Source organism: Gadus morhua, chromosome 10 (assembly GCF_902167405.1).
Source record: "Gadus morhua chromosome 10, gadMor3.0, whole genome shotgun sequence".
Lineage (NCBI taxonomy): Eukaryota > Metazoa > Chordata > Actinopteri > Gadiformes > Gadidae > Gadus > Gadus morhua.
Genome location: NC_044057.1, coordinates 14,253,748 through 14,278,417, shown reverse-complemented (window position 1 = coordinate 14,278,417; position 24,670 = coordinate 14,253,748). Strand labels below are relative to the sequence as shown.

At 49.6% G+C, this 24,670-nt stretch overlaps 4 protein-coding genes across 5 annotated transcripts in view; 2 read left to right on the top strand and 2 right to left on the bottom strand.

Annotated features, from left to right (window-relative positions):
* Positions 1 to 750: 750 nt before the first annotated feature.
* Positions 751 to 2,421, bottom strand: mif (macrophage migration inhibitory factor). Its single transcript, XM_030367592.1, has 3 exons — positions 2,123 to 2,421; positions 1,166 to 1,335; positions 751 to 985 (listed from the first exon to the last, which is right to left on the bottom strand). The coding sequence occupies exons 1-3, from the start codon at positions 2,399 to 2,401 to the stop codon at positions 919 to 921; spliced, it is 516 nt and encodes a 171-aa protein (XP_030223452.1). The 5' UTR covers positions 2,402 to 2,421; the 3' UTR covers positions 751 to 918.
* A 153-nt stretch (positions 2,422 to 2,574) lies between these two features.
* Positions 2,575 to 9,169, top strand: LOC115551932 (zinc finger protein 316). The gene is made up of 5 exons (XM_030367556.1): positions 2,575 to 2,807; positions 3,211 to 3,579; positions 5,312 to 5,628; positions 6,554 to 6,665; positions 7,552 to 9,169. Exons 2-5 carry the CDS (start codon positions 3,279 to 3,281, stop codon positions 8,619 to 8,621), a joined length of 1,800 nt encoding a protein of 599 aa, XP_030223416.1. The 5' UTR covers positions 2,575 to 2,807; positions 3,211 to 3,278; the 3' UTR covers positions 8,622 to 9,169.
* A 25-nt stretch (positions 9,170 to 9,194) lies between these two features.
* The window catches only part of LOC115551943 (endonuclease domain-containing 1 protein-like), a 22,800-nt gene continuing 7,324 nt past the window's right edge, over positions 9,195 to 24,670 (bottom strand). The window contains exons 2-4 of one of the 2 annotated variants that reach the window (XM_030367586.1): positions 12,474 to 12,478; positions 10,840 to 11,149; positions 9,195 to 10,005 (exon numbers count right to left, since the gene is read on the bottom strand). In XM_030367586.1, coding sequence (XP_030223446.1) covers positions 9,358 to 10,005; positions 10,840 to 11,149; positions 12,474 to 12,475 — 960 coding nt within the window. In that variant the 5' untranslated portion in view covers positions 12,476 to 12,478 and the 3' untranslated portion in view covers positions 9,195 to 9,357. Of the gene's footprint in view, positions 10,006 to 10,839; positions 11,150 to 11,333; positions 11,503 to 12,473; positions 12,479 to 24,670 lie in introns of those variants that run through there. The other variant, XM_030367585.1, reaches the window with a different exon arrangement.
* LOC115551933 (zinc-binding protein A33) lies at positions 14,031 to 20,755 on the top strand. Its single transcript, XM_030367557.1, has 6 exons — positions 14,031 to 14,662; positions 15,402 to 15,497; positions 17,924 to 18,157; positions 18,429 to 18,451; positions 19,265 to 19,380; positions 19,658 to 20,755. The coding sequence occupies exons 1-6, from the start codon at positions 14,141 to 14,143 to the stop codon at positions 20,230 to 20,232; spliced, it is 1,566 nt and encodes a 521-aa protein (XP_030223417.1). The 5' UTR covers positions 14,031 to 14,140; the 3' UTR covers positions 20,233 to 20,755.

Genomic DNA, 24,670 nt, shown 5'->3' with positions numbered 1-24,670 from the left:
GTGCTGCCCTTTGCTCCTAGTGGCCCTGACAGTTGACACACTGAAACCAGACAAATCAAACAAACCTTTTGATTGATTTCATAACTATTCTATTTTATTGTCATTTTAAGAGACTTTCCTGTTCTCAATACATTAAAAAAAAACAGGGTCATAGGTCAATAAGTTATAGATCAATATATTTATTTTATTATTTCTGTAGACATGACCCCGGAAAGACTGTGGTTGTATCTTCCATGTTAACACATTGCACTTTATTGTACAGCTCTTGTGTTGCACGTTCCTTATTTTAAATCAGTTCATCTGGTAAAGCATTCATGGCTGGTTACACATTTCCCTTCATCTGGTCAGCAGCTGTTTACAGTGTCTGTTCTTTTGAGTGTCTTTCATTAAGAAATGTTATATTGTGAGGTTGGACATGTGCAAGAGGTTATTCTGAAATGCTTCCATAATAACAGTATGATAAACAAGATAAATATACAGATATATATACTTTTTGAATTAACTTTAAGTGTAAAATTGTATCTCTTTATGTATAAAAAACCCTTGTTTGCTTGAAATAACTGATATTCTTAAATTGTGAGGATTTAACGAGGAATAATTTTATATAATAGTCGTGACCACTATAATAGCCTCCCCAAAAATGCTTTTAAAATAGACAAAATCTTCATTAATTACAGCTTCGGATTTTTTAAATGTTCTTCTTGTCCAATTTACAATAACTTTATAGTGACTTAAAAGAGAAACCCAAGCCATGTTTCCACAGGATTGCTTTATTGAAAGTGTGGAAGAAGGTGCATGGGCAGGGTTTGTAACAAAGTAAAGGGTTCAGTAACTCGGATAAGACCGGTAGCCCGCAGGAATGATTGCAGACTTGATGATAACTTGGGACTTTGTCCTGCAAGTGTGTGGTCCGCCAGCTCAGCCAAAGGTAGAGTTGTTCCAGCCCACGTTAGCTGCAGCCATGTCCTCAAAGCTGATGTACACCCTAAAGCAGAAATATTAAAGAGTAGATTCTTAATTAAAACATAAAAGGAGTTTCATACAAATAATAACAGTCTTACCACCGTCTTTGTACTATTCAAACCATGTATGAGTTAAGGTTGGTGAACAGTCATCTTATGTACCAGTTATGAATGAATTCCCTATTGTGTTTGTACTATTTTACCTGTCTGGAGAGATGCCCAGGTGCTTTTCGAGCAGTCCAGACAAGAGTTTAGTGTATTTCTCCTGGGAGCCGCTGATACTGCCGATGCTGCCAAGATGGCAGAGGGCGCATGGGTCGTCTTTTCCTCCGAACACCATCATTCGGTCAGGGTTGACTTGAACGGCCACATACTGTAACACAGCAGTTGAGAACAATGTAATCAGGTTTAACATAATTAAAAAGTAATTGAGCATGTAATAAATATATCAACAGAAACACTGGCACGAAAGACAAATATACAACTTTAGGGGTTGGGACCACGTGCTAAATGAGTCTTTACCTGGAAATTACTGAATTGGATTGAAGACAAATTGAATTGAAGCTTATTATCGGACTCAGTTCCATAAAATACACATATTGGACAGGATAAGCACAAAAATACAACACACACCAAAATACCTTAAACAATTGTTACCAGATCGAGGAGATTTAAGAGTTGACCTAGATTCTCAGTGTTGAGCCCAAATGCAATAAAAATAGATATTCTGGAATTCTCCCAAGATGATGCGTTTCACCACCAAATTACCCTGATGTAACCATGCGGAACTGCAGAATATCAAGGCCCCTATGTTTGGATCTTATTCAAAACCAAGACAGCACCATGTCGCCTTTTACTAAGACTAGGCCTACTTTTGATTTTAAGATTAACCCATCCCATACAACTGCCAGTTTGTTCTCCACCCTCTCAGAAAAATAAAAAATAGCTAGTGTCCTGTAATCACATACCGGTAGTTACCTGATAATAGTAGCCTATAATCGAATAATAATAATAATAATAATGTGTAGGCCTATTGGCTCAATAAATAATAGGCGGAGATAGAAGGTTATCCATCCAATTAGTCATACAAGTTCAACTACGCAATATTGTGATACTGTGAATAATATAATATATAATCGCTTTTAATCCTTATAGCATACCTGCGCAGGTTTCCTCAAGGCTTTGGCCAACTCCGAGGTAGCCTCGGACAGAAAGGCAGCTGGGACTGCATCCTTTGCTACGTTCGTATTGACCGTGAACATCGGCATGACTGCAATGTTTGAAGGGCTGTCTTGCAGAACTGTACTAATGGCGCAAGTGCAGTATAAGAGATATGCAGCATAAGCTGGATATGGGTTGTATATATGCAGGGAAGGCAATATACTTTGAGTCTTCCTCGTGTAAAGGTGATAATGTCTTTTTGGCGACAGCGCCACCATCCCCCTGGAAGATGATGGTGTCGTGTCTTTTTCCCCATGTAACTTATAGACTAAACACATATTTTTCCTGATTGGGTAAAGCATTAAATGGTTAAAATAATTAAAAAGCGTTCGTTAAAAAAGCCATTTAGCGACGCATCGGGCATGTTATGGGTGCGGCTGCTCTAGAGTGTAGGGTAATTACGGTACTGCGCATGCGCAGTGCCGCCAAGCATCCTCAAGCAGTGTCGAAGGAGATGAAAAGGAAAACAGTGCCCGGGAGAGAGAGGGAAGAAGTTGGATTAATTTTCTTTGTCACTTCGTCCGTTTTCGGAGCACATTCGACCGAGTTGGTCTTGCGATCCTTTCGTTAAGCCATCGATTCGCTCCTAGACTTCTGACCTCTCCCCTCCAGATACCAGAGACGGTACGTACCCAAGCTAAATGTTCCCGATCCGCTAGCGCTACAACAACCACTTTTCAAACCACAGCGCTTTATAGCACAACGCTGCTTTCACCGCTCCTTCCGGGAGTCTAGCCTCCTCGGATCATGTATTTACCCCTCCCATTTGAGCAAGTAACGGGCCATCCAGTGTAATCTAAAGCGAGGCGAGGTGGCTTCATGTGCGCCCCGACCACACCGGCTAGGTTCTCCGGGTACGAGCCCAGTGTGCCAGGGTCGTCCTTTCTAGAAGTTCATCATAACAGACGTGGAATAGGACGCGCCGTGCCGTGGAAGAGAAGCACTTCTAGACACAGAACAGCCTCTTAGCACGATGTACCCTCGATCCGATCGTTGGCTTAAAATGGGTTTTCTCTTTTGATCACAGGTGATCTGCGTCATCTGTTCCCCCAGTCCCTTTTTGTGTGTGTCCGCTCGGACCCGCAGTCAGCGATCATGGAGGAGACCGTGACTACGTTCGAGACCCACTTGACAGCTGTCATGGACAGTCTCATCCGTGCCTCCGTGTGTGAGATCACAAAACTCTTTCAGGAAACAGTCAACGATTACATCGTGGAGCTGACGCTCAACAGGAAGGAGAACGAGACTCTGAAACTTCGCCTCAGGTTGACCGAGAACAAATTGAGGAACGAGCGCAAGTACGGCATGGGGTGGGCTGAGAACCGGCGGAACGCCGGGCTGGCGGTGCCGGAGGATGGAGTAAGTGGACGAAAGAAACGAAAACGCGAAACGCCTCGTAAGTATACCTTTTGTTTGTGTGAATGGTTAATCTGGGGGACATCTACTTTGACCCCTTTTTATAAGACAGTCGTTTCCAGTATATAACACGACCAGTAGGCCTGGAAGTACAAAAGGTTACCAGATCTACCCGATTAGAAGCACATCATAGATCTTCAATTTCTAACTATCATAAATGTTCAATGTGGATATCATTTATTGTGAAAGCAATGTAGTATATGACTTGTATGTGAAGACACACTTGTCTATTTGGAAGCCATCTGGCTAGAGCTGATCCCTCTCTCTACTGCCCGCCCTCCTTCCTCTTTCTCTCCTCTTACTCCCCCGCCTCCTCCTCGCGCTCGCTCCCTCCCATGTCCTTCACCTCCCCCTCTCCTCTATCGGCTGCATTCTGCTCCTCCCTCTCCTCTGTGCTCTGTGGCTCACACACTCTCTCTCTCTCTCTCTCTCTCTCCTCCCCCCTCTCTCCCTCCTTCCCTCCCTCTCCCCTCACCCCACTTCTCCTCCACTTGTGTTTCACTCCCCCTTCCTGCCGCGTTCCTCTTTAACTCCCCCTCCTCCCCCCCCCTCCTCCTCTCCTTCGCTCCTCTGGCTCCTTATCCTTCCTCTCTCCCTGCCCCCACACCTCCTCCACACTGGCTTCCTGCGCTCCCGTCTCCTTTCTCCTTCATCACGTTGCACACACTCCCCCTCACCCCTCCCTTCCTCACTCCACTGCACTCTACTCCTCATCCGCTCCTCGCTGCACCCGCTACTCCTCCTCCTCCTCCTACACACACACAAACACACACGCACTCACACACTCTTACACACACACAAACACACACACACTTACACACACACTCTTACCAACACATACTCTTACACACACACACACACACACACACACACACACACACACACACACACACACACACACACACACACACACACACACACACACTCTTACCAACACGCACTCACACACACACACTCAAACATGCACTGCATAATTATACACACTCCCTCTCCACGGCCACTTCTCCTCTCTCCTCCTCCCCCCCCCCCCTCCTTCTTGCCTTCTCTCTAATCCACCCTCCCTCCCTCCCTCCCTTTTCTCCTTTAATACATTCTCTCTCTCTCGCTCTCTCTCGCCCGCTCTCCACTTTGCCTCTCTTCTCTCCACTGCTCCTCTCCCGTGTCACGTGTCCTCTCCTCTCCTCTCCCTTCCCCGCTCCCTCTTGTCTGTCCTTCTCCGCCCACTTCTCCTCTCTCTCGTTCTTCATGCGCCCTCCCCCCCTCCTCTCCCCCCCCCGTCCTCCCTCCCTCTCACTGCTCTGCTCCCGCTTCTCCTCCCCCTCCCCCCTCTCCCCCTCCTCCTCCTTCTCCCCTCCCCCTCCTGCTCTCCTGCTTCTACTCCGCCCCCCCCCCCCCCTGCCACACACACACACACACACACACACACACACACACACACACACACACACACACACACACACACACACACACACACACACACACACACACACACGCGCAATCAAACACACGCAAGCACACACTCCTCCTCCTCCCTCTTCTCCCATACCGCCTCCTCCTGTGCCTATTCCACCCCCCACCTCCCTCTACTTCCTGCCTGTGTGCATCCCCCCATCCCCCACACACAACCCCCTCCTCTCTGTCCTCCTTTTTCAACCTCCTCCTCCTCCTCCCCCCTCCTCCTCCTCCTCCTCCCTCTCGTCTCCCCACAACAGGAGGCAAGCAGAAGCAGGGCTCCGCCGTGGCCTATGGCAAGGGCTGGCCGGGGGGTTTGTGGGAGGAAGGAGGTGGGGGAGGCGCGCCGGGCGGCGGCGGCGGCGGCGGCGGCGGCGGCGACGGTGAAGGTGAGGCGGTGGGAGGAGGCAAGGAGGCCCGCGAGATGTACCTCATCCAGTTCCCCGGGGACGAGGAGGTGGAGGAGGAGGAGGAGGAAGAGGAGGAGGAGGACAGCGGCGGGCTGCCGGTGGAGGACGAGGAAGGGGAGGGCATGCTGTGCCGAGAGGGGGAGGAGATGGGCAACATCAAAGAGGAGGTGAGGACGGGGTGGGGTCTCTCTCTCTCTCTCTCTCTCTCTCTCTCTCTCTCTCTCTCTCTCTCTCTCTCTCTCTCTCTCTCTCTCTCTCTCTCTCTCTCTCTCTCTCTCTCTCTCTCTCTCTCTCTCTCTCTCTCTCTCTCTCTCTCTCTCTCTCTCTCTCTCTCTCTCTCTCTCTCTCTCTCTCTCGTGTCTTCCCTCCTCCCCAAGAGCAGGGGGATGAGGAGGTGGAGAGAGCGGCGCTGGTTTATCTGCATCTCTAGGCAGCTTCACGGAGAGACTAATTCTCACCGATAGAGAAGTAGAGGGGAAAACAAACAAAACAAAACACCCCGAAAAACGAACATCCTTTTTAAAAAATCTTTCCACGTTCTATGTGTGTTTTTCTGAATGGCTACAGGGCCCAGGCAGGTAGAGGCTAGAGCTATTGATTTGATATTTAGAGAGCCAGAGGAGCCCCGTGGAGAGGGCCACTCCAAACCTTAAGTGCGTGAAGCTTTTAGGCACACCGACCACTGGTGGAGGGGCAAGGCTGTCTGCCCGCCAGGGTCATGAGCACGCGGCCAGGCCAGCCTGCGCTCTTCAGCTCACTCCGGGCTTTGAATATTCAAAGCGTTTCTTTATTTGTTATTCAAGACGTTTGATTGGCTGCTTCTGGTCGGGTCACTTAAAACAGGTTTTTAGGGATGCCTTTTGATGTGTTTTCAATCCTTTTTTGAGAATTTAAAGTGTGAAGCGTAGGATATGATGGGTCAAACATGCAGATGGATGTGTTGTTTGGTATGTGAAGCAAAAAAAAAGCCTATACTATGAAGTGAATGTAGCAAAAATACCCGTATAGGATGCATCAGCAAATTGTCCAGGCTGGGTTTAGCAGTGGTTGGAGTAGTAGTGAGTGACGGTCTGCTCTGCGCTTCTTGTTCAGTTCGCCCAGCATGAGGGCTACCAACCCGCCTCCCTGCGGCTCATCAAGGAGGCCCTGAAGATGGACCCCCCCCACCAGAACCTCCAGACCAGCTCCCGGTCCCACAGCGAAGGTACACCTGGTTCACACCTGTTCTTAACCTGGTGCACAGAGAGAAAACACGTTCTCTGCTCTGATCCGTTAAGGAGAGCAACGACTTCCACGTTGGTTGGTCTCTTCGAGGAAGTAATGAGTGGGTATGGACAGAATGGGAGTGTCTGTTTCCTGGTTGTTCACTTCCTGGTTGCATGGAAGGCAGAGAAAAGGTTCCCCTCGGTTTCGTCCTATTCGATTTCTATAGATTTTGGCGTTAGTGTAATCGCCTCTTCGTTTATTTTTTAATGCAATATTGTAATTTGAGATTAGTTATTGACTGGGGTAAGATTTTGTTATGTAGTAATATAGCCTTAATTGGAATCTTGTATTACAGTAGCTTAGCTCCTAGGCTGAAAAAGAAACATGGAAGTGTCCTCCTGCTGGTAATGTTACCCTGCAGTAATGCATGCCTAGCAGTGAACGTGTGGAACACTTTCTATAGCAGCTCCACCCTGTCTAAAGGCCCGTACGTCTCCCTCTCTCTCCCCCCGTACGCCTCCCTCTCTCTCCCCCTGTACGTCTCCTTCTCTCTCCCCCTGTACGCCTCCCTCTCTCTCCCCCCGTACGTCTCCCTCTCTCTCCCCCCGTACGTCTCCCTCTCTCTCCCCCTGTGTGTCTCCCTCTCTCCCCCTGTACGCCTCTCTCTCCCCCTGTATGTCTCTCTCTCTCTCCCCCTGTATGTCTCTCTCTCTCTCCCCCTGTATGTCTCTCTCTCTCCCCCTGTATGTCTCTCTCTCTCTCCCCCTGTATGTCTCTCTCTCTCCCCCTGTATGTCTCTCTCTCTCCCCCTGTATGTCTCTCTCTCTCTCTCCCCCTGTATGTCTCTCTCTCTCCCCCTGTGTGTCTCTCTCTCCCACTGCCAGGCGAGCTCTCTGACCGGCCCCCGGCCCTCCACCCAGGGGAGAGGGGCGAGGAGGAGGAGGAAGGAGAGGAGTGGGAGATGGGCTCCACGGAGCCGTCGGAGGGCGGCATGAGCATGGACGAGCTGCGGGGCCTGGAGACGGCGCTGCGCGCGGAGCGGGGCCGCGAGCGCGCCGCCCAGAGGGCCTCCAACTCCGTCAGCCCCGTGGCGGACGCGGCGGACGCGGCCTCCGGTGCCGAGGGGCCCCTGGCCCCCAAGTACATCGGCCTGGACGGGCTGGAGCAGGAAGGGGAGCTCGACCCCCAGCCGCCCACCCTGCAGAGAGAGGACCTGACGGGGGCCCACGGCCGCTCCCAGGAGGGCCTGAGGTCCGGGGGCTCGTCGGTGGGGGGGACCCCGCGCTGGGCCAAAAGGCTGCGGGAGGGCGAGCTGGCGGGGGAGGGCATGGGGGAGCCGGGGGAGGGCCCCGAGGACCTGCCCTACCTGTCGGCCCCGGGGAGCGTGGGGGACAGCGTCGGCGACGAGGACGAGGGCGGCGGCGACCTGCTGCACTTCTGCACCCAGTGCGGCGGGGGGTTCCCCTCGGGGGCGGAGCTGGAGGAGCACCCCTGCCCGCTGGGCAGCGCCCACCTGCAGGGCGGCGAGCCGGCCGCCACGCCCTTCCCGTGCGCGTCGTGCGGCAACGCCTTCAGCCACGCCTGGGCCCTCAAGAACCACGAGTGCGCCTGCGCCGCTGAGCGGCCCCACTGCTGCGAACTGTGCGGCAAGCGCTTCACGCACACGCGCTCGCTGGAGCGCCACCAGCTGGTGCACACGGGCGAGCGGCCGCACCGCTGCCCGCAGTGCGGCCGCAGCTTCAGCCGCCTCGGCAACCTGGAGCGCCACCAGCGCATCCACACGGGGGAGCGGCCGTACGGCTGCGAGGCGTGCGGCAAGCGCTTCAGCCGCGTGGAGTACCTGAAGAGGCACCAGCAGATCCACAGCGGGGACAAGGCGGCGGCGCTGCAGTGCGCGCAGTGCGGACTCAGCTTCGGGGACGTGGAGCAGCTGAAGAGCCACCAGTGCTATTAGCACAGCCCCGGGGGGACCCGGGAGGTTGAGGGTGGGGGGGGGGGGTTGGGTTGGGAGGGGAGGGGCGGGCGACCCGGTCCTTGGGATGGACGCAGCAGCACGCTGTTGTAGACACGCTTTTTTCGTTCGTCGGTCTGTTTTTGTCTGCGTTTTGTTCTGTTTTTTTCTGGACAATATGAAAACTTTGCGATGCGGCGCTGTGTGGGTGAATGTTTTAGTGGACATTAGTGCGGCGAGAGAATGAGATGGTTCGTTTTATACTGTGAATTTTTAAATGATGTTTCGAATCCCAGGAAAAAGAAGTCCCGTTTAATACCCCGCATTTTTTTCTAAATGTTTCGGTTTTTACTTTGTATCGTCGCGTGACAAGCTTCCTGTTACTGTATTTAAGTTTTTAAACATTTCATATTTTTGAATCTTTATATACATAATCAATTTCCATTTGAAAACAATGAGGAGCTTGGTGTTTTGGTGACAAATGTCCTCCAAACATTTGGTATTTTGTATGCTTGCTTTGGTCAAGAAATAAACCTTTTGAGTTAATTTAAGAAATTGTGAGTGATTGACACATTCTTCATTTTTTTTGATAACATTCATAAAGTAGATGTTTTATTGGATGCTTTTCATTCATTATTCATTATAACATCGAAACATGTTGCTCAACAATCAAAACACGAAATCAACAGGATTCAAAAGCAGATCATTCATTCATTGTAATTCATTGTCTTCATAAAATCTACAACCGGTGGGATTCCTCGGTGGGACCACCGGTGGGGGTTCCGGCACACTGCCCTTGGAACAGAGAGATGGTCGGGGCCAGCCTCTGCCTCAGGACCTCCTCCAGGTCAGCCAGGGGCAGCCGCCTCACATCGTAGCCCCGCACGCTGCCTTTGGCCGTGGGGTCCACCGGCACAATCTCCTCCCCGCTGTCCCGATCGTTCCTCCCGATGGCCGCGTACGTGGGGAAGAAGGGCCGGGCCCACCGGGGCAGGCTGCGTTTGTAGGAGGGGCAGCAGTAGGCGGACCACATGTACTCGGGCACCGCCACCCTGTCGTTGATCCACCGCTGCCCCGAGGCGTAGGGCAGGAAGCCCGTTATCACGTGAGCGGGCCCCAGGCAGAGGGCCTCCAGACGGGCCCTCACCTCTTCCTCCAGCCGGGCCCAGGGCCCCCCGTTGGAGCCCTTCTTCTGGGGGACGACGTTGGTCAGGGTGAAGGTGGCCTTGCGGTCGTCGGCGTCGTGGTGGTGCAGGCTGGGGTTGAGGTGGCCCTTGGTGTAGTTAGAATTGTTGTAGTCCTGCAGCACCGCCTGGCTCTCGATCACGTTCTGGTCCGGGGTCTTGGTTAAGACCTGCATCTCAGGTTTGGCCCCGGAGAAGGCCAGCTAGACAGAAGAGAGGGGGGGGGGGGGGCAATAGATCGCTTTGTATCACTCTGCTGCCTCTGGGGTTAATCTATACATCTGGGTAAATATTAATCTAAAAGATTTGTTTTCGTTAGATTTGATTATTTTTTGTCTTTTGGAAAAGGAAAGATGCAATCTGTTCTGTGCGAATTTATTTTCTTTTTAAACTCAATGATGAATCAATGATGATTCAGTGCTCCAGGAAAGAATGCAATTATTTTGAAACGTGCTCCAACATGTATGAAATCGTACTGTCCGGCTCAGATGGATCACATTAGATGGGTGGTAAAAGTATTTTGAGTGATATTCAGTATCAATCCAGGGTGAAACATCAGTAATTAATGACTAAATGGCTGAGTAATCATTGAGGTCGATTTAGCTTCACAGCTCCAATGCTTCCTATTTACTATTTCGTAAATAGGAATTACTTTACTTGTAATTACACCCTCATGTTTCACAATTACAGTCAGTGGCAGACAAAAATGCTGCTTATCTTGCAAACCAGACATTTTAACCCACTTTCACATACACACACACACACACACACGCGCACACATACACACACACACACATGAACACACACACAAACACACACACACAGTCACACACAAACGCACACACACACACACAGACAAGCACACACATGAACACACACACAAACACATACACACAGTCACACACAAACGCACACACACAGTCACACACAAACGCACACACACACACACAGACAAGCACACACATGAACACACAAACACACACACAGTCACACACAAACACACACACACAGACAAGCACACATCTCTCAGCGCTCACCTGTGGCTCGTACATCCAGTGGTTCTTGGGCCTCTTCCCAGCTGCTGGGGTGAGGAGGTAGGCGGAGTACAGCGGCGTGCGGCGCTGCCGGTCGTACAGGCTGGCGAAGCGGTACTGGTTCCTGAAGCGCTGGCACACGGGCGTGAGGGGCCTCCCGGCGGGGAGGCCAGTGGGCGGGGCGTCTCGGTGGAAGAAGCGGAGGCAGGGAGAGAAGTCTCCCACCTCCCCCGGCGCCAGGCCCACCAGGCTGGCCAGGAGGAGCAGACTCACCGCCCCCCTGGGGCCCCGGAGCACCTCCCTCTGAGCCGGCCTGGAGGAAGGGAAGCAGCCTTAGCATCGCAGTCGCTTCTAGTGTGTGTGTGTGTGTGTGTGTGTGCCTGTGTGTGTGTGCCTGTGCGTGTGTGTGGGTGCCATGTGTGTGTGTGTATGTGTGTGTGCGTGTGTGCATGTGTGTGTGCGTGAGCGTGTGCGTGTGATGCGCAATGTAATCTTACATGCCACTTTTCTTCACAATTGCTTTTGAAATGCGTCCTTCCTCTGTCCAATCAGCTGTTGCGAGCCCCTTATCAGGAGCACACTCCGACAGCAGCAGCAACACACGCTGTCTCTCTCTTTGGCTCTCCGTCTCTCTCTCTCTTGCTCTCTGTCTCTCTCTCTCTCTCACTCTCACTCTCTCTCGCTCTCTCCCTCTCTCTCTGTCTCTCTCTCTCTTGCTCTCTGTCTCTCTCACTCTCTCTCCCTCTCGTTGTCTCTCCCGTCTCGTCTCCAGAGTGAGGTGGCGTGGAAAGCGTTTACCCTGATGTATTTATAATGACTGACCGATCTATAGCCACTGGGTTGGTTTCTGTTCAGCCCCATCACTTCATCAACACACACCCACACACACACACCACCACAGTCTCCCCCCCCCCCCCCACCCCCCCCCCCTTGTATCAGACTTTCCCAGCTGACCGGAATGCAGACTATCATGGGAAACTACATGGTTTAGTTTTTCTCCTTCCTTCTTGTGTGACCGGGTCATGAGTGACCCATGAACCCATCAGCCCTAGATGGGTGCCCTGGGTGCAGGTGCGGGGTGCCAGCGGAGGTGAGCCACAGATCCACTCGTTATTTTGTTGTTTTTGCAAATGAAAGGACAGGTCAAGCATCTCAATGACATCTGACTGGAAATTAAACCAAGAGGTGTGTGTGTGTGTGTGTGTGTGTGTGTGTGTGTGTGTGTGTGTGTGTGTGTGTGTGTGTGTGTGCGTGTGTGTGTGTGTCTGTGTGTGTGTCTGTGTGTGTGTGTGTGTGTGTGTGTGTGTGTGTGTGTGTGTGTGTGTGTGTGTGTGTGTGTGTGTGTGTGTGTGTGTGTGCGTGCGTGTGTGTGTGTGTGTGTGTGTGTTTCTCATCCTTGACTGGGAAACAACATGGGTCTCACCCTTGACCTGGGCATAAGGTTCAACAACTTTTCAAATCAAGCTCTTGGAAGTACAAATAAATACACTTAAACACACACACACACACACACACACACACACACACACACACACACACACACACACACACGCACACACACACACACACACAAACACAGGGGCCCTCATTGAATAATTCTGACCTTCCTAGTTTTGTTTTCCCTTCTGATCGAAAACATGCGCTGAACTTCCTTGTTTCCCTTCTCTTGAGGAAGCAATCATGCGTATCGATACGAGTTACGCATCCAAGAAATATCTGCTCTCTTGCAACTTTTTCATTCATAAGACTGAGATCTCTGGGTAGGGGAAGTCCACATCAGTGTTGGACGTATGCTGTCATGTATATTCTGTTGAGCTGGCTAAATACACTTTGGCCAGCTTCAACCCTGATGAGACTGAGTTTATTTCTAATGAACACAACTTAAACATAAACGTTTTATGAAGAATTAAGGAGAGTCTTTTGTTTTTGACGTGTGTTGTATTTGAAAGGAAAGATAAAATGGGAGTTTTTACAATATCAGAAGGGCTATACTTCTGAATGAAACAGAAATTGTTGGTCGAAATGACCAAAGATACATTGCGAGATTCAGAATGGAATTAGGTGGATAACTCAATGAATGTTGCTATTATACTTTTTACTATTTATACTTTATAATTGATGGATCAGATATTTTCCTCATGAATGACTACAGCGGTACATCGAGCGGTCAAACCTAGACCTTGACCGCCCAGACCACTATCCCGCCTGCAATGAGGAAGGTTATGGCTCTTGATGGCCATCTAGCGAGCTCTTACACACATGACACTTGGCCCTAATTAGAGATCTCAGACTGTCCCGTTCAGGTCAACTGAACACATGACTGACGGTTAGTCAGAGTCCTCCAGTCATGACAAACGAACAGGTTGAATATTGGGCCATCAGCTTATTTACCGTCACTGTAAACAGTATGCATTGAGGAGGAAATGACAACGCTGCGGGGTTTTTTCTTCGTTCAGAAAATACTGCAGCGTCTAAATTGAATGCGTATGCTATGGTTTCCCTTCTTCTTTAGTGGAAGTTGGACCTTTGGATGCTGACTCAGTTGAAATAATATACTGAATGTTGTTTTTCTTTCTTATAGGCCGACAGTGTGTGTGTGTGTGTGTGTGTGTGTGTGTGTGTGTGTGTGTGTGTGTGTGTGTGTGTGTGTGTGTGTGTGTGTGTGTGTGTGTGTGTGTGTGTGTGTGTGTGAGTGTGAGTGTGCGCGCGCCAACAGCCAGATGTTGGATACTCAGAGACAGGCCTACATCCAATAAACAAAGTTGACTGATTCGGTTCTTTGACTTTAATTAACCTTATATCCTTCTGTTTTTGTAAAAACAAAAAATATCATGTCAGTCAGTACTCAGACAGTTTTCGATGAACGGGATATGTGGAAAGGTTCACACGAATAAAAAACGGTGCATAATTTGAAAGCCTGCTGGGACACGTCTCGCCTTCCTCCGTCTCTTCCGTACTATTACGTGACAATCTGTCTGTCTGTCTGTCTGTCTGACTCTCTCTCTCTCTCTCTCTCTCTCTCTCTCTCTCTCTCTCTCTCTCTCTCTCTCTCACACACACACGCACACGCACACAAACACGCACACGCACGCACACACACACACACACACACACACACACACACACACACACACACACACACACACACACACACACACACACACACACACACACACACAGCAAAGACCACGCCCTCCCGTCAAGTTTACTAGGAAGGAGCAGCCTCGAAACTTACGAGAGCCTGAGAGACTCCCTAGTTGCACGCCCTGCTGCGGTCCAGCATGTAGCAGTACCGCTCCGGAGAATGTCGGAGATCAACGCGCTGGAGGAGCTCCAGTCGGAGCTCACCTGCCCCGTGTGCCTCGAGCTGTTCCGCGAGCCCGTGATCCTCGAGTGCGGCCATCACTTCTGTCGCGTGTGCATCGCCCACTGCTGGGAGGCCAAGGCGGACGAGCAGCCCACCTGCCCCAAATGCAGAAAGTCCGTGACGTCCAAGCTGCGACCCAACTCCTTGCTATGCAACGTCGTGGACAGCGTCCGCCGGGCCCACCCGGGGGACACCCTGACCTCGCCAGCGAGCGTCACCGGCGGCGGGGAGGACCTCGAGGACCCGGAGGAACGGGAAGCGGGCTCCAGCATGAGCAGCGTCGCCTCCTCCAACGGCTTCTGGCCCCGTATGAGCGCGGATATGTGCGAGGAGCACGAGGAGAGGTTGAAGCTGTACTGCGAGAGCGACCAGCTCCCAATCTGCCTGGTGTGCGGGATGTCCCGCGACCACAAGACGCACAATGTCATCCCCATAAACGAGGCCTTCGAGAACTACAAGGTAGTCTTTAACGACCCGGGCCTCCCATGGGTGGAATGTCTGCGCTCTCTGTGTTGGGAAGGCACTCTGGAGGGAAAGGGTCCACCCAGTGGCATAGTACATGTTGTTTCATTTTTGATTTGTGACTCGGGAGAGTGTTTAACAAACTGTCACGTGTTGTTGTTGTTTTTTCTAATCTGTATTAAATTAACTAGATCTGGTTGGACTAGTTCTCGAATTGAATGGCTCTGCAAGGAGATTACTCACAAATGGGAATGTTGTTTTTGCTTGATGTATGAAACGACGTTTGACAAGCGACAGCCTTAAGCGAACCTTTCGGGATGAACCACAAAACAAGACAGATGCACCGTGGGGCATGAAAACCGCCTATGTCTCTGGCTCCCTTTGAGACGGACAGGAATTCAACAGCCCTGTGTCAGATCCAACTTTCCGCCAACTTTTAACCTTACAGCCCCACTCCAGTATGTGCAGACATACCGTGGAGCTCCGACACTTCACGCCGTGTTTTAACATGACTTGCTCGAACAGAATCCCATTCCTGATTAGATCGTCAGGTTGTTCGGTTGCCATGGCACTGCCTCACATGACTCTCTCTCTCTAGAGTCTGGTGAAGGCATCAAATTAGATGCAGCCTGTATCCTATCCAGGTAGCTTGTTTACAAAGCACCAGGCTAGTTCTTGCCGATATGTGCTGTGTGGTCGTGAGCCTGACCTATATTTCCTTTGCCCACCCCCACAGGATAAGCTGTCCGTCACTCTGGAGAGGGTTGAGCTTCAAGTGGGGGAGGCCTCTCTGTTTCTACAACACACAAATGACAAGATCCAGCATATTAAGGTATTAAGTCTGTGTGTGTGTGCTTCCTTGTGATCCTCCCGATCCACCATATTAAGGTATTAAACCTGTGTGTGTTTGCGTCGGCTTGACTGTGTGTGGTGTGTGTGTGTGTGTGTGTGTGTGTGTGTGTGTGTGTGTGTGCTCGCTTGAATTTGTTTCATTGTGTGTGTGTGTGTGTATGCTTGTGTTTGTGTGTGTTTCACTCTGTGTCTGTGTGCTTTACTGTTTGCTGTTTGTGTGCTTGACTGCTTAACTGTGTGTGTGTGTGTGTGTGTGTGTGTGTGTGTGTGTGTGTGTGTGTGTGTGTGTGTGTGTGTGTGTGTTTGTTTGTATACATGTTGTTATGATGTGTGTGCGACTCGTTGGGAGATGATCCCCTCACATTCCTACACACCCAGCTCGTTGCCAACGTGCAAGAAAACAATCACCCAGACCTCCAGCCTTTGTGTGCTGACTGAGGCGTCCGTCTGGCTCACTTTGGGTGGAACTCGTCTTTCTGGTATGCACGGACGTGACGAGGGACATGCCCTCCTCCTCCCACTAGTCAGCCCACGATCGAGGCCCACAGTGACGGTAATGCCGGGGCTCTGAGGTCTGGTGGCGTCGGTGGAAGTCACTCGCCCACCACTTCCGCTGGGTTGAAAGGCAGATGAACCATGTGTTCCTTGGCCTTGTGTCATGCTTTTAATGAGAAACGATGTGACTCAGTCTTACCGGGTGGAACATGAGATAACTCTCAAAGCCCTTTTAAATCAAGGCCTTGATCTTGATAGTGTTTTTATTGGATTGAGTTATTTACAATCACGGGCAATGTTCGGCCCGATGTAGTTTACGCTGTTTCTAATTTCAGCTACTCTGGAAAGAGTCTACTCACTTATTTTACTGAAATGAAGTGAGACTTTTATTTAGGTTTTATCCAAACTTTTTGGAGGCCTGCTAGTTTGATGAAAACGTTGTCTGGAAGGACTCCTACAATCCACATATTCTCCGATAACACATATAACCCATGGACGTATAAGATATTACCCTATAAACCAATCAATGTCCCTAGCCAGTAGTACATAATAACATAATAGTAATTATAATTTACAAAATTGTTCTTGAATTGTTATTTATACTGCCATACACTATACACATATACACAATAACATCTAACCTGATAGTGTGTATACACTCAAAATGTTGGCAGACTTTGTGATGTGTGTGTGTAGGTAGGCGTTCTGTGTTTGCATGTGTATGTGGGTAGGTGTGTGGGGGAAGGTGCAGGAGATGGGGTTAGAGATAAGGTAATTTGAAATATGTATTTTTTGTTAATAGATTGTTTTTGCATGTATGAGGACAAAAACAACCACGTGTGTGTGTGTGTGTGTGTGTGTGTGTGTGTGTGTGTGTGTGTGTGTGTGTGTGTGTGTGTGTGTGTGTGTGTGTGTGTGTGTGTGTGTGTGTGTGTGTGTGTGTGTGTGTGCGTGCGCCAATCTAAACACACACACACATGGTGTGTGTGTTTGGTTCTCTGTAGGTTTTAGGATGAGCCTGCTTTGTGTCACATTTTTTTTACACAATCGTCATTTTTCACTTCTCTATTTCCGCAAGCGACAGGATGTGGGCAAACAGGGTTCAGAGGAAGTGTTTGAAATTGCTTGTTTGAGTCGGTCAATATATTGACAAATGCTTTAAAGTTTAAATCAACCAAAGCACGTTCGCTGAGATTAGAATCCTTTGACGCGCCGATAAAACAAGCACACCTACGGTTGAGGACGTAATCGAAATCCAATTTAACTATTTCAATGTTTAACTACGAAGTCAGTAAGCAGTTATATCTTAACACAAAAACATTTGACTTAATTCCCTTTTGCCAAAAAGCTGTGCAGATTCCTAATTTGGTGTGAAAAACATCCAACCCCTTCGTCCAACCGTGTCTAGTGTCGTACTGTAGAGTCTGATCCCCTCTGAACTGGTCTCGCAGATTACACACTAAGAACCATGTCTCAAGTCTGATGGCAGACCAGCTCTAATCTGGGTGTTATTCCCTTCATATTTGTTTCGACCGATCATGACGCGGGAGGCGAGGATCTGTTAGCCCATAATTGACAAACAAAGCCAGCACTACTAAACAGCAAACAAGTGTCTGTAAAGGTTTAAACCACCACTGTGTAGACTCGCTGCTCTAGAAATCCTCTTCTGAAGCTTCATCCACTCAGTCCACAAATGAGTCGCTCCTGAGTAGAATATCTATATCGTAGTCGTAACGCAACAGAACACAGCGTAGCTCCGCCCCTTGTCGTTCTTGGAACAGAACACAGCGTAGCTCCGCCCCTTGTCGTCCTTGGTTCCGTAGTGTCTCTCCCCAGAGGTTCTGCAGTGATCAGCATAACTGCTGGACTCTCCTAACACTGCCCCTCCCCCCCCCCCCCCCGGGCCCCCAGGAGCAGGCAGACGACCTGGAGCACCAGGTCAGTTCTGAGTTTGACCTCCTCAGGGAGTTCCTCCGCGAGGAGGAGCAGCGCATCAAGGAGAGCCTGCGGGAGAAGAAGGAGGGCAAGCTCGACCAATTGGAGAAGGCTCTGACGCAGGCCACGGAGCAGATCGGCCAATTGGAGACGAGGGCCGAGGAGCTCCGCCTCAAACTGCAGGAGGAGGAAAGCCCGGAGCAGCTCAAGGTAGGGAGAGAGACCCACTTAGATTTATACAAAACGAATCATAATATACATATTAATATGTATGAATGATTATATTATAATAATAATAATTTAGTTAAATTAAAGCTGAAACAATGGAATAAATAAATACATTACAAATCAAAGCTACGATTACAATACAAACCCAAACAACATTTACAACACAAAACAAAATGTGATGACTTAAGTGAGGAAGAGACTGAAACAGCTGGTTGAAGTGTTGTAATGAGCCCCCTCTTCTGCTTTCTTTCAGGGATTCAAAGACTTCATCCGAGGGTGAGTCAGGGAAACGCTAACCTTATCTGAACCAGCTAACGTCTCAGGTTCTTAGCGGGCCATATGTTCCCTAATCTCTCACCTAATGATGGTGATTGGACCCAGACGGCTAGGGCTCTTATCAAAGTGACTCACCTCTGGTGTGCGATCAGGATTGCTGCTAGACAAACACTGACCGGATTCAGGTGCAGCAAGGAGACGGGGGAATGTTGGTTGGAATGTCTCTAGTGGAGCGTTCTGTGTATACAAGCTGACCGAGGCTTCCATTCTTCTTCTTTGGAGCGCTGAGAAGTGACCTGGCAGTCCATAATGAGTTTGGGCTGTGACATGCGTCTGTTGCGTCACGGGAGGTTTCTGTAGCTTGCATCAGGCCACGTGTCCTTGTTGAAATACAGACATTGAAACAGAGCTAGCACATCAAATCACAGAGACAGATGGAGGGATGGGGAGAAGGATGAAAGGGTTCATATGGTATGTGACCGCAATCCAGGGCACTCCAGGGCACACTATCATTATTAATCCATAACTGGTGTGTTAATGTTTTGTTGAATTTCTTTAGAGTGATGACAACAATTCAAAGTTAAATGCCTGCCCATGGTTATTTCTAAATCTACTGAGCCCGGAAGATGACATTGAAGTCATTTTTTTATAACGCGTTTTATAAGTCGCACACGCTTTATTAAATCATGCATGCGCTTTAGGAAGTCCCCTGCCCTACGCTATTTAATTGACCTGATCAGATTAAAGTCATATTCGGCTTTGTGGTTGATGTATGAATAACTCTCTCCCTCTCTCTCTCGCTCGCTCACTCAGGGCTGAGAGTCTGTTTGAGCCCCCCCTAGAGGGGAGTGTGGACCTGCACTCTGGGGACATCATGGGCCCCCTGCAGTACAGCACCTGGAGGAAGATGCACTCTGTGCTTCAGCCAGGTACACACAAACACACACACACACTTACGATAGTATTTTGTAATTTGGAAAATGGGGACGGACTGAAGATCGATTCAAACTCGTATAATTTTGAGTTTATGTTGAGTTTGCTAGTTGTGATATTAAAACTCAAACCCTAACAACTAGCAATGCCCAGGTCTACACACTAACAAAATCACACATTTCTGATCCATCACAACCTTTCCTGAATCCTTCTGATCAAACACTGCTTGCTAACCCCCCCTCTCCCCCCCCCCCCCCCCCCCCCCCCCTTCAGCCATGACGGCGGTGACCCTCGACCCCGACACGGCCTACCCCCGGCTGTGCGTGTCGCCGTGCCGCAGCAGCGTCTGGGTGGGCGACATCCAGCCCAACCTGCCCGACAACCCCGAGCGCTTCACGCGCTACAACATCGTGCTGGGCTACGAGGCCTTCTCCGCCGGCCGCCACTACTGGGAGGTGGAGGTGGGCTCCAAGACCGCCTGGGGCCTGGGCGTGGCCACCGCCTCCGTCAACCGCAAGGAGGTCATCAGCCTGTGCCCGGACGACGGCTTCTGGACCATGGGGCGGCGGGGCGACCCGCCGGACGGCGGCGACGGAGTCGGGGAGTACGAGGCGTGCACGGACGCCGAGGAGTGCGCGCTGCACCCGCCGCGGGCGCCCCGAAGAGTGGGCGTGTACCTGGACTACGCCGGCGGGCAGGTGTCCTTTTACGACGCGGCGGACATGAGCCACCTGTTCTCGTTCCGGGGGGCGCGGTTCACGGAGCCCGTGTACCCGTACTTCAACCCCTGGCCCATCATGCACGGGCGCAACCGCCAGCCGCTCACCATCGTCACGCCGTCCTGCTGATTTCGATCGCCACCCGTTGCGTTTCTTCGCCATCGCTGCTATTTTGATGTTTTTGCCGAAGTTTAAAAAAAAACTGGCAACCTGAATGTGCTAGAAAACGAGTTGTGCTTAAAATAGCGACACAGGAAGGAAGACTTTGCCACGGATAACTACTTCCTGGTAACCTTGATTCTAAAGATTGTTCTTGGAAATAGTATTGCTGCAGTTGTTTACTAAAAACTAACAGAGCACCAATATGAGCACATCATCATGTCTGTGTGTTGTAAGGACTTGTTTCAGACCATAAGTTTCATGAAATTGGGGATATAGTGGTTTTCAAATGTGCCAATTAAAGTTTTATATTCTAACCATTTAACACATTTTATAACTACTATGATATATTTGATACATATAATTGTACTCATTAATATATGATTGATGGTATTTGATGTCAAAGGTGAAGAAATGAAGGGCTCTACCCTCAATTGACAATGACATTAAGACTACTCTTAATGCTTGTCTAATAAAGTCTTTTAACACTGAACGTTGGATTTCATGTTCGTCAGCTCGTGTCTTTCTGGGTAGGATTTCTATAAATCTTTGTCCGGGTAGTATTTTATACCACCAAAGAGATTCGATCTCAATATTACAAACACTTCCGCGAAGTCGTTGGAGGAGCTGTTATCATGGTCGAAGAGTCACTGGAGGTTGGATGTTAAAATCACTCATTCCACAAGGGGGCACCAAACATTACCTCTGTTCCCCGTAGCAGCTGACGAACGCATTCCCCAAACGACATTCAGCTGTCATGTCAAAAATGTACCTCCAGTAATATCGAATTTACCTAATTTCTGAATGTAAAGCAATTATGGACGCTAGGTGGTGTGAAATACAAAGGTAAGATGATGTATAGAACAGCTGGGGAGTTCACCTTTTGGCCTGGTGTCAGTGGACGACATTGGCATAGAACTACACAACAAACTTTTGCATTCTTTCTTTCTTTCATAAATGTATACAAACGGGATGCGATTGGCATGGCGGTGTCCTAACAACATACGAGAGCTTGCTACAACATGCTGCCTTAATTATTCCATTGTAGGATAACATGTGTAGTCGACATGAGCCCCAGGGGTGAGGGAGTGTGGGCTTACATGGCTTACATCAGCGCTCATCCAGTGACTTCAACGCGTAACCCACCATGCGTGCGTTGTTCTTACGTATGTGTCTATGCGCTGCTGAATGGCTTTCCGAGTGATGGGTTTAGCCTCCTACGCAACTTACCTCAAATACCGCCAAAACGCAAAATAGCAATTACTTCTTCGCCACAGCTTTATTTTGAGCGCCTGACAACATTGTGCATCATTGACTCAGCACAGCTTACGTAGATGCTATTGAATATGGAATCTTTTACATTTTCTATTATGTATAATTATCGCCCAGAAGGTTGGCCCCTTACTAATTTAGCAGATACTCTATTTTCCCAAGCGGTTTACAGCTGATTAGAAATACGCGTTGTCAGGTAGGTAAGCCGTGGACACATGGGGGATCAAACCCCGATCCCTTGAGCTTGAAGTCAAACCTCCTATCCTGGAGTCAAACCTCCTAGCCTGGAGTCAAACCCCCTAGCCAGACAGCAGACTATCCTGCCCCCAATGTGTGTGTTGTTTTTTACAATATGGGACAAATAACTCATGCTTTGTAACCCAAAATGAAATCCAATATTGGGTTGCGCTGATTCCGTTTTTTTAATAAACATGGAATTTTTATTAGCATGACTAACGTTGTTTACCTGCTGCAGTACACAGTTGATGCATGCCTCTTGGTTGTGTGTGGCAATTAATTGAGCATTTAATTGTGTGTGTGTGTGTGTGTGTGTGTGTGTGTGTGTGTGTGTGTGTGTGTGTGTGTGTGTGTGTGTGTGTGTGTGTGTGTGCGTGCGCGCGCGTGCGTGCGTGCGTGGGTGTGGGCGCATGCGTGTCTGCTTTGCATGTTTGCGGTACCTCAAGGGTTCAGTCCGCCTGGTGTCCATTCGCGGGGATCAGCACATGTCAATGTCAACGAGGCCGGCTCTTCTGCTGCCACGGCGACCGTGGCCGTGACATCCTCTATGTGGTCGCTCTTGTGTTCCTTTCAGACAAATAAATGATGAGGGTCATTCCGACCCTGCGAAGACATTTGGTATCCATGTCGACATAATCCCCTAGCTGGCTCAGCTGCCTATACATTAACCAAGACTTCACCTGTCATTAAAACAGCCTTTACCCTAGCGCAATCCCACTCACACACGCATCCAGACGCACACACACACACGCATGCATACACACACACAGACACACACACGTGCATGTATACGCACACACAGACACACCCCCCCACACACACGCATGCATATGCACGCACAGACACACAAACACACACACCCACACATACGCATGCATACCCACAGACAAACACACACACACACACACGCAAGAATATACACACCCATGCACACACACACATGCACACAGAATCATATGCCAACCCGTACATGCATGAACAGACACACACACACATGCACAGACACACACACACACTAACATTCGCACAGGCAGACACACAATCACACACACACATGAACACACACACGCATGCATGCACACAAACAGGCACACATGAATGGGCACATGCGTACACACCCTACTTCTTGATCTGTAATTAGATCTACATGAAAGGCAGCTGATCTGTGTGGAGGCAGCAGTAACAAAAGCCTCGAGTTCAATTACCACCCTGCTTTATTAAGTTACTCTCCCTTGATCACACTAAGAAGAATCTTAGTGAGTGTACTGAGCCAAAAGGTGTGACTGTAGGGCAGTCACTGTTTACTCTTTCATTCACAAATACTTTGGCACTGCGACCCGTGTCCCATTGTCGGTCCCTTCTCAGACACCACACAGTGGCCTATAAAGTTGAGGAGTTGTCGATTAATGGAAGTGTATCGAAGGTTGTTACCATGAGTAAGTTGTACTTTTAAACAGGAGGTTTCTAGGTATGGGCTGAGCTGTCTGTGTTACTATCAAGAAAATGCTGATTTCTTTACGCATGTTAAGTTCTGGCGAGCTGCATCTCCTCATAGAACACATTGGTTCACAGCATACCCAACCTGTTGTGCAGAACACAGTGAAATCATTCTGAATGTATGTCCACTCGTTGCACCACTGGTCCCGCCTCCTCCTTCCATTCTTCGCCAGCCAATCGCTCTCCTTCTCCAGTCTATTTCATCACTGATCCCGGATCTGATGAGTTATCTGCTCCTGAAATACTCTCTCTCTCCCTCTCTCTCTCTCTCTCTCTCTTTCTCTCTGCCTCGCTCCCTCTCTCCTTTTCCCTCTCTCCCTCCCTCCCTCCCTCTCTCTCCATCCCTCTCTACGTCTGCACTCTATTTTTAACCTAACCACAGCGTCTAACTTGTCCTTTTTTGTGTCGTAATGGAACTCTTGTCTAACTTTGCCTGCACCCCCCCCCCCCATCAATAATCAATGAAGAGACTGATTGATCGGAGATGGAAGTGGGGGTTGGGGTAGTGGGTGAGTTAAAGAGGGGGGGGGGGGGGGGGGGGGGGGGGTGGAGGAAGGAGGAGGAGACGAGAGGAGTGATGGTGGGGGTGGAGGAATGAGAGAGAGAGAGCGAGAGGGACAGACTGGCGACAAAGTGATTAATGGAAACCTCATTAGCAACTTCTTGCTAATGAGAGAGAGAGACAAGTTGGACTTGACACGGCGTCCTGCAACCCAGGAACTCACGCCACCGTCAGTGAGGTCCGTCTGCAGTTCAACACAGAGACATTCAATGAGGAGAACTTGAGAGAGAGAGAGAGAGAGAGGTGGAGACAGGTCGATGGAGAGGTGTTACAATAAGCCTGCACAACAAACACCTGCACGCACGGTAGACTACCGAAAGCAGCGGCATCAGTTTTGACATCAAAGCGAGGGGATAGGATGTAGGAGACAAGGGCACAGAGTAGGAAGGAAGGAAAGGAATGTACATGGTGGTGTCGGGTCACTCACTTTAATTATAGAGGCAGAGGCTTTTAGTGGAATTAGTCTAATTTGAGCGGCGATAAGACGCCATGGGACGCATGTACGATGTGTTTTCAATGAGAAAACCACATTTAAGTAGGTCTCCAAGCAAGCATGATTAACGTTGTGTTTTTATCTTGAGTGACTTGAACGTGTTGTATATGCGGACGGGGATCGTTGCTGACATGTTGCTCTGTGTGCGATCAGTCATGCAGGGTCGAATGACTTTATCCATGTGTGCACGTGTGTGATGTGTGACGGGCCAGTGCGTTATCCATAGAAAGCTTTTCCTCTTCACATCACAGCCACACCCCTCTCTCTCTCTCTCTCTCTCTCTCTATTGCTCTCTCTGTGCCTCTCCCTCTTGCTCTCTCTCTCTCTCTCTCTCTCTCACTCTCTCT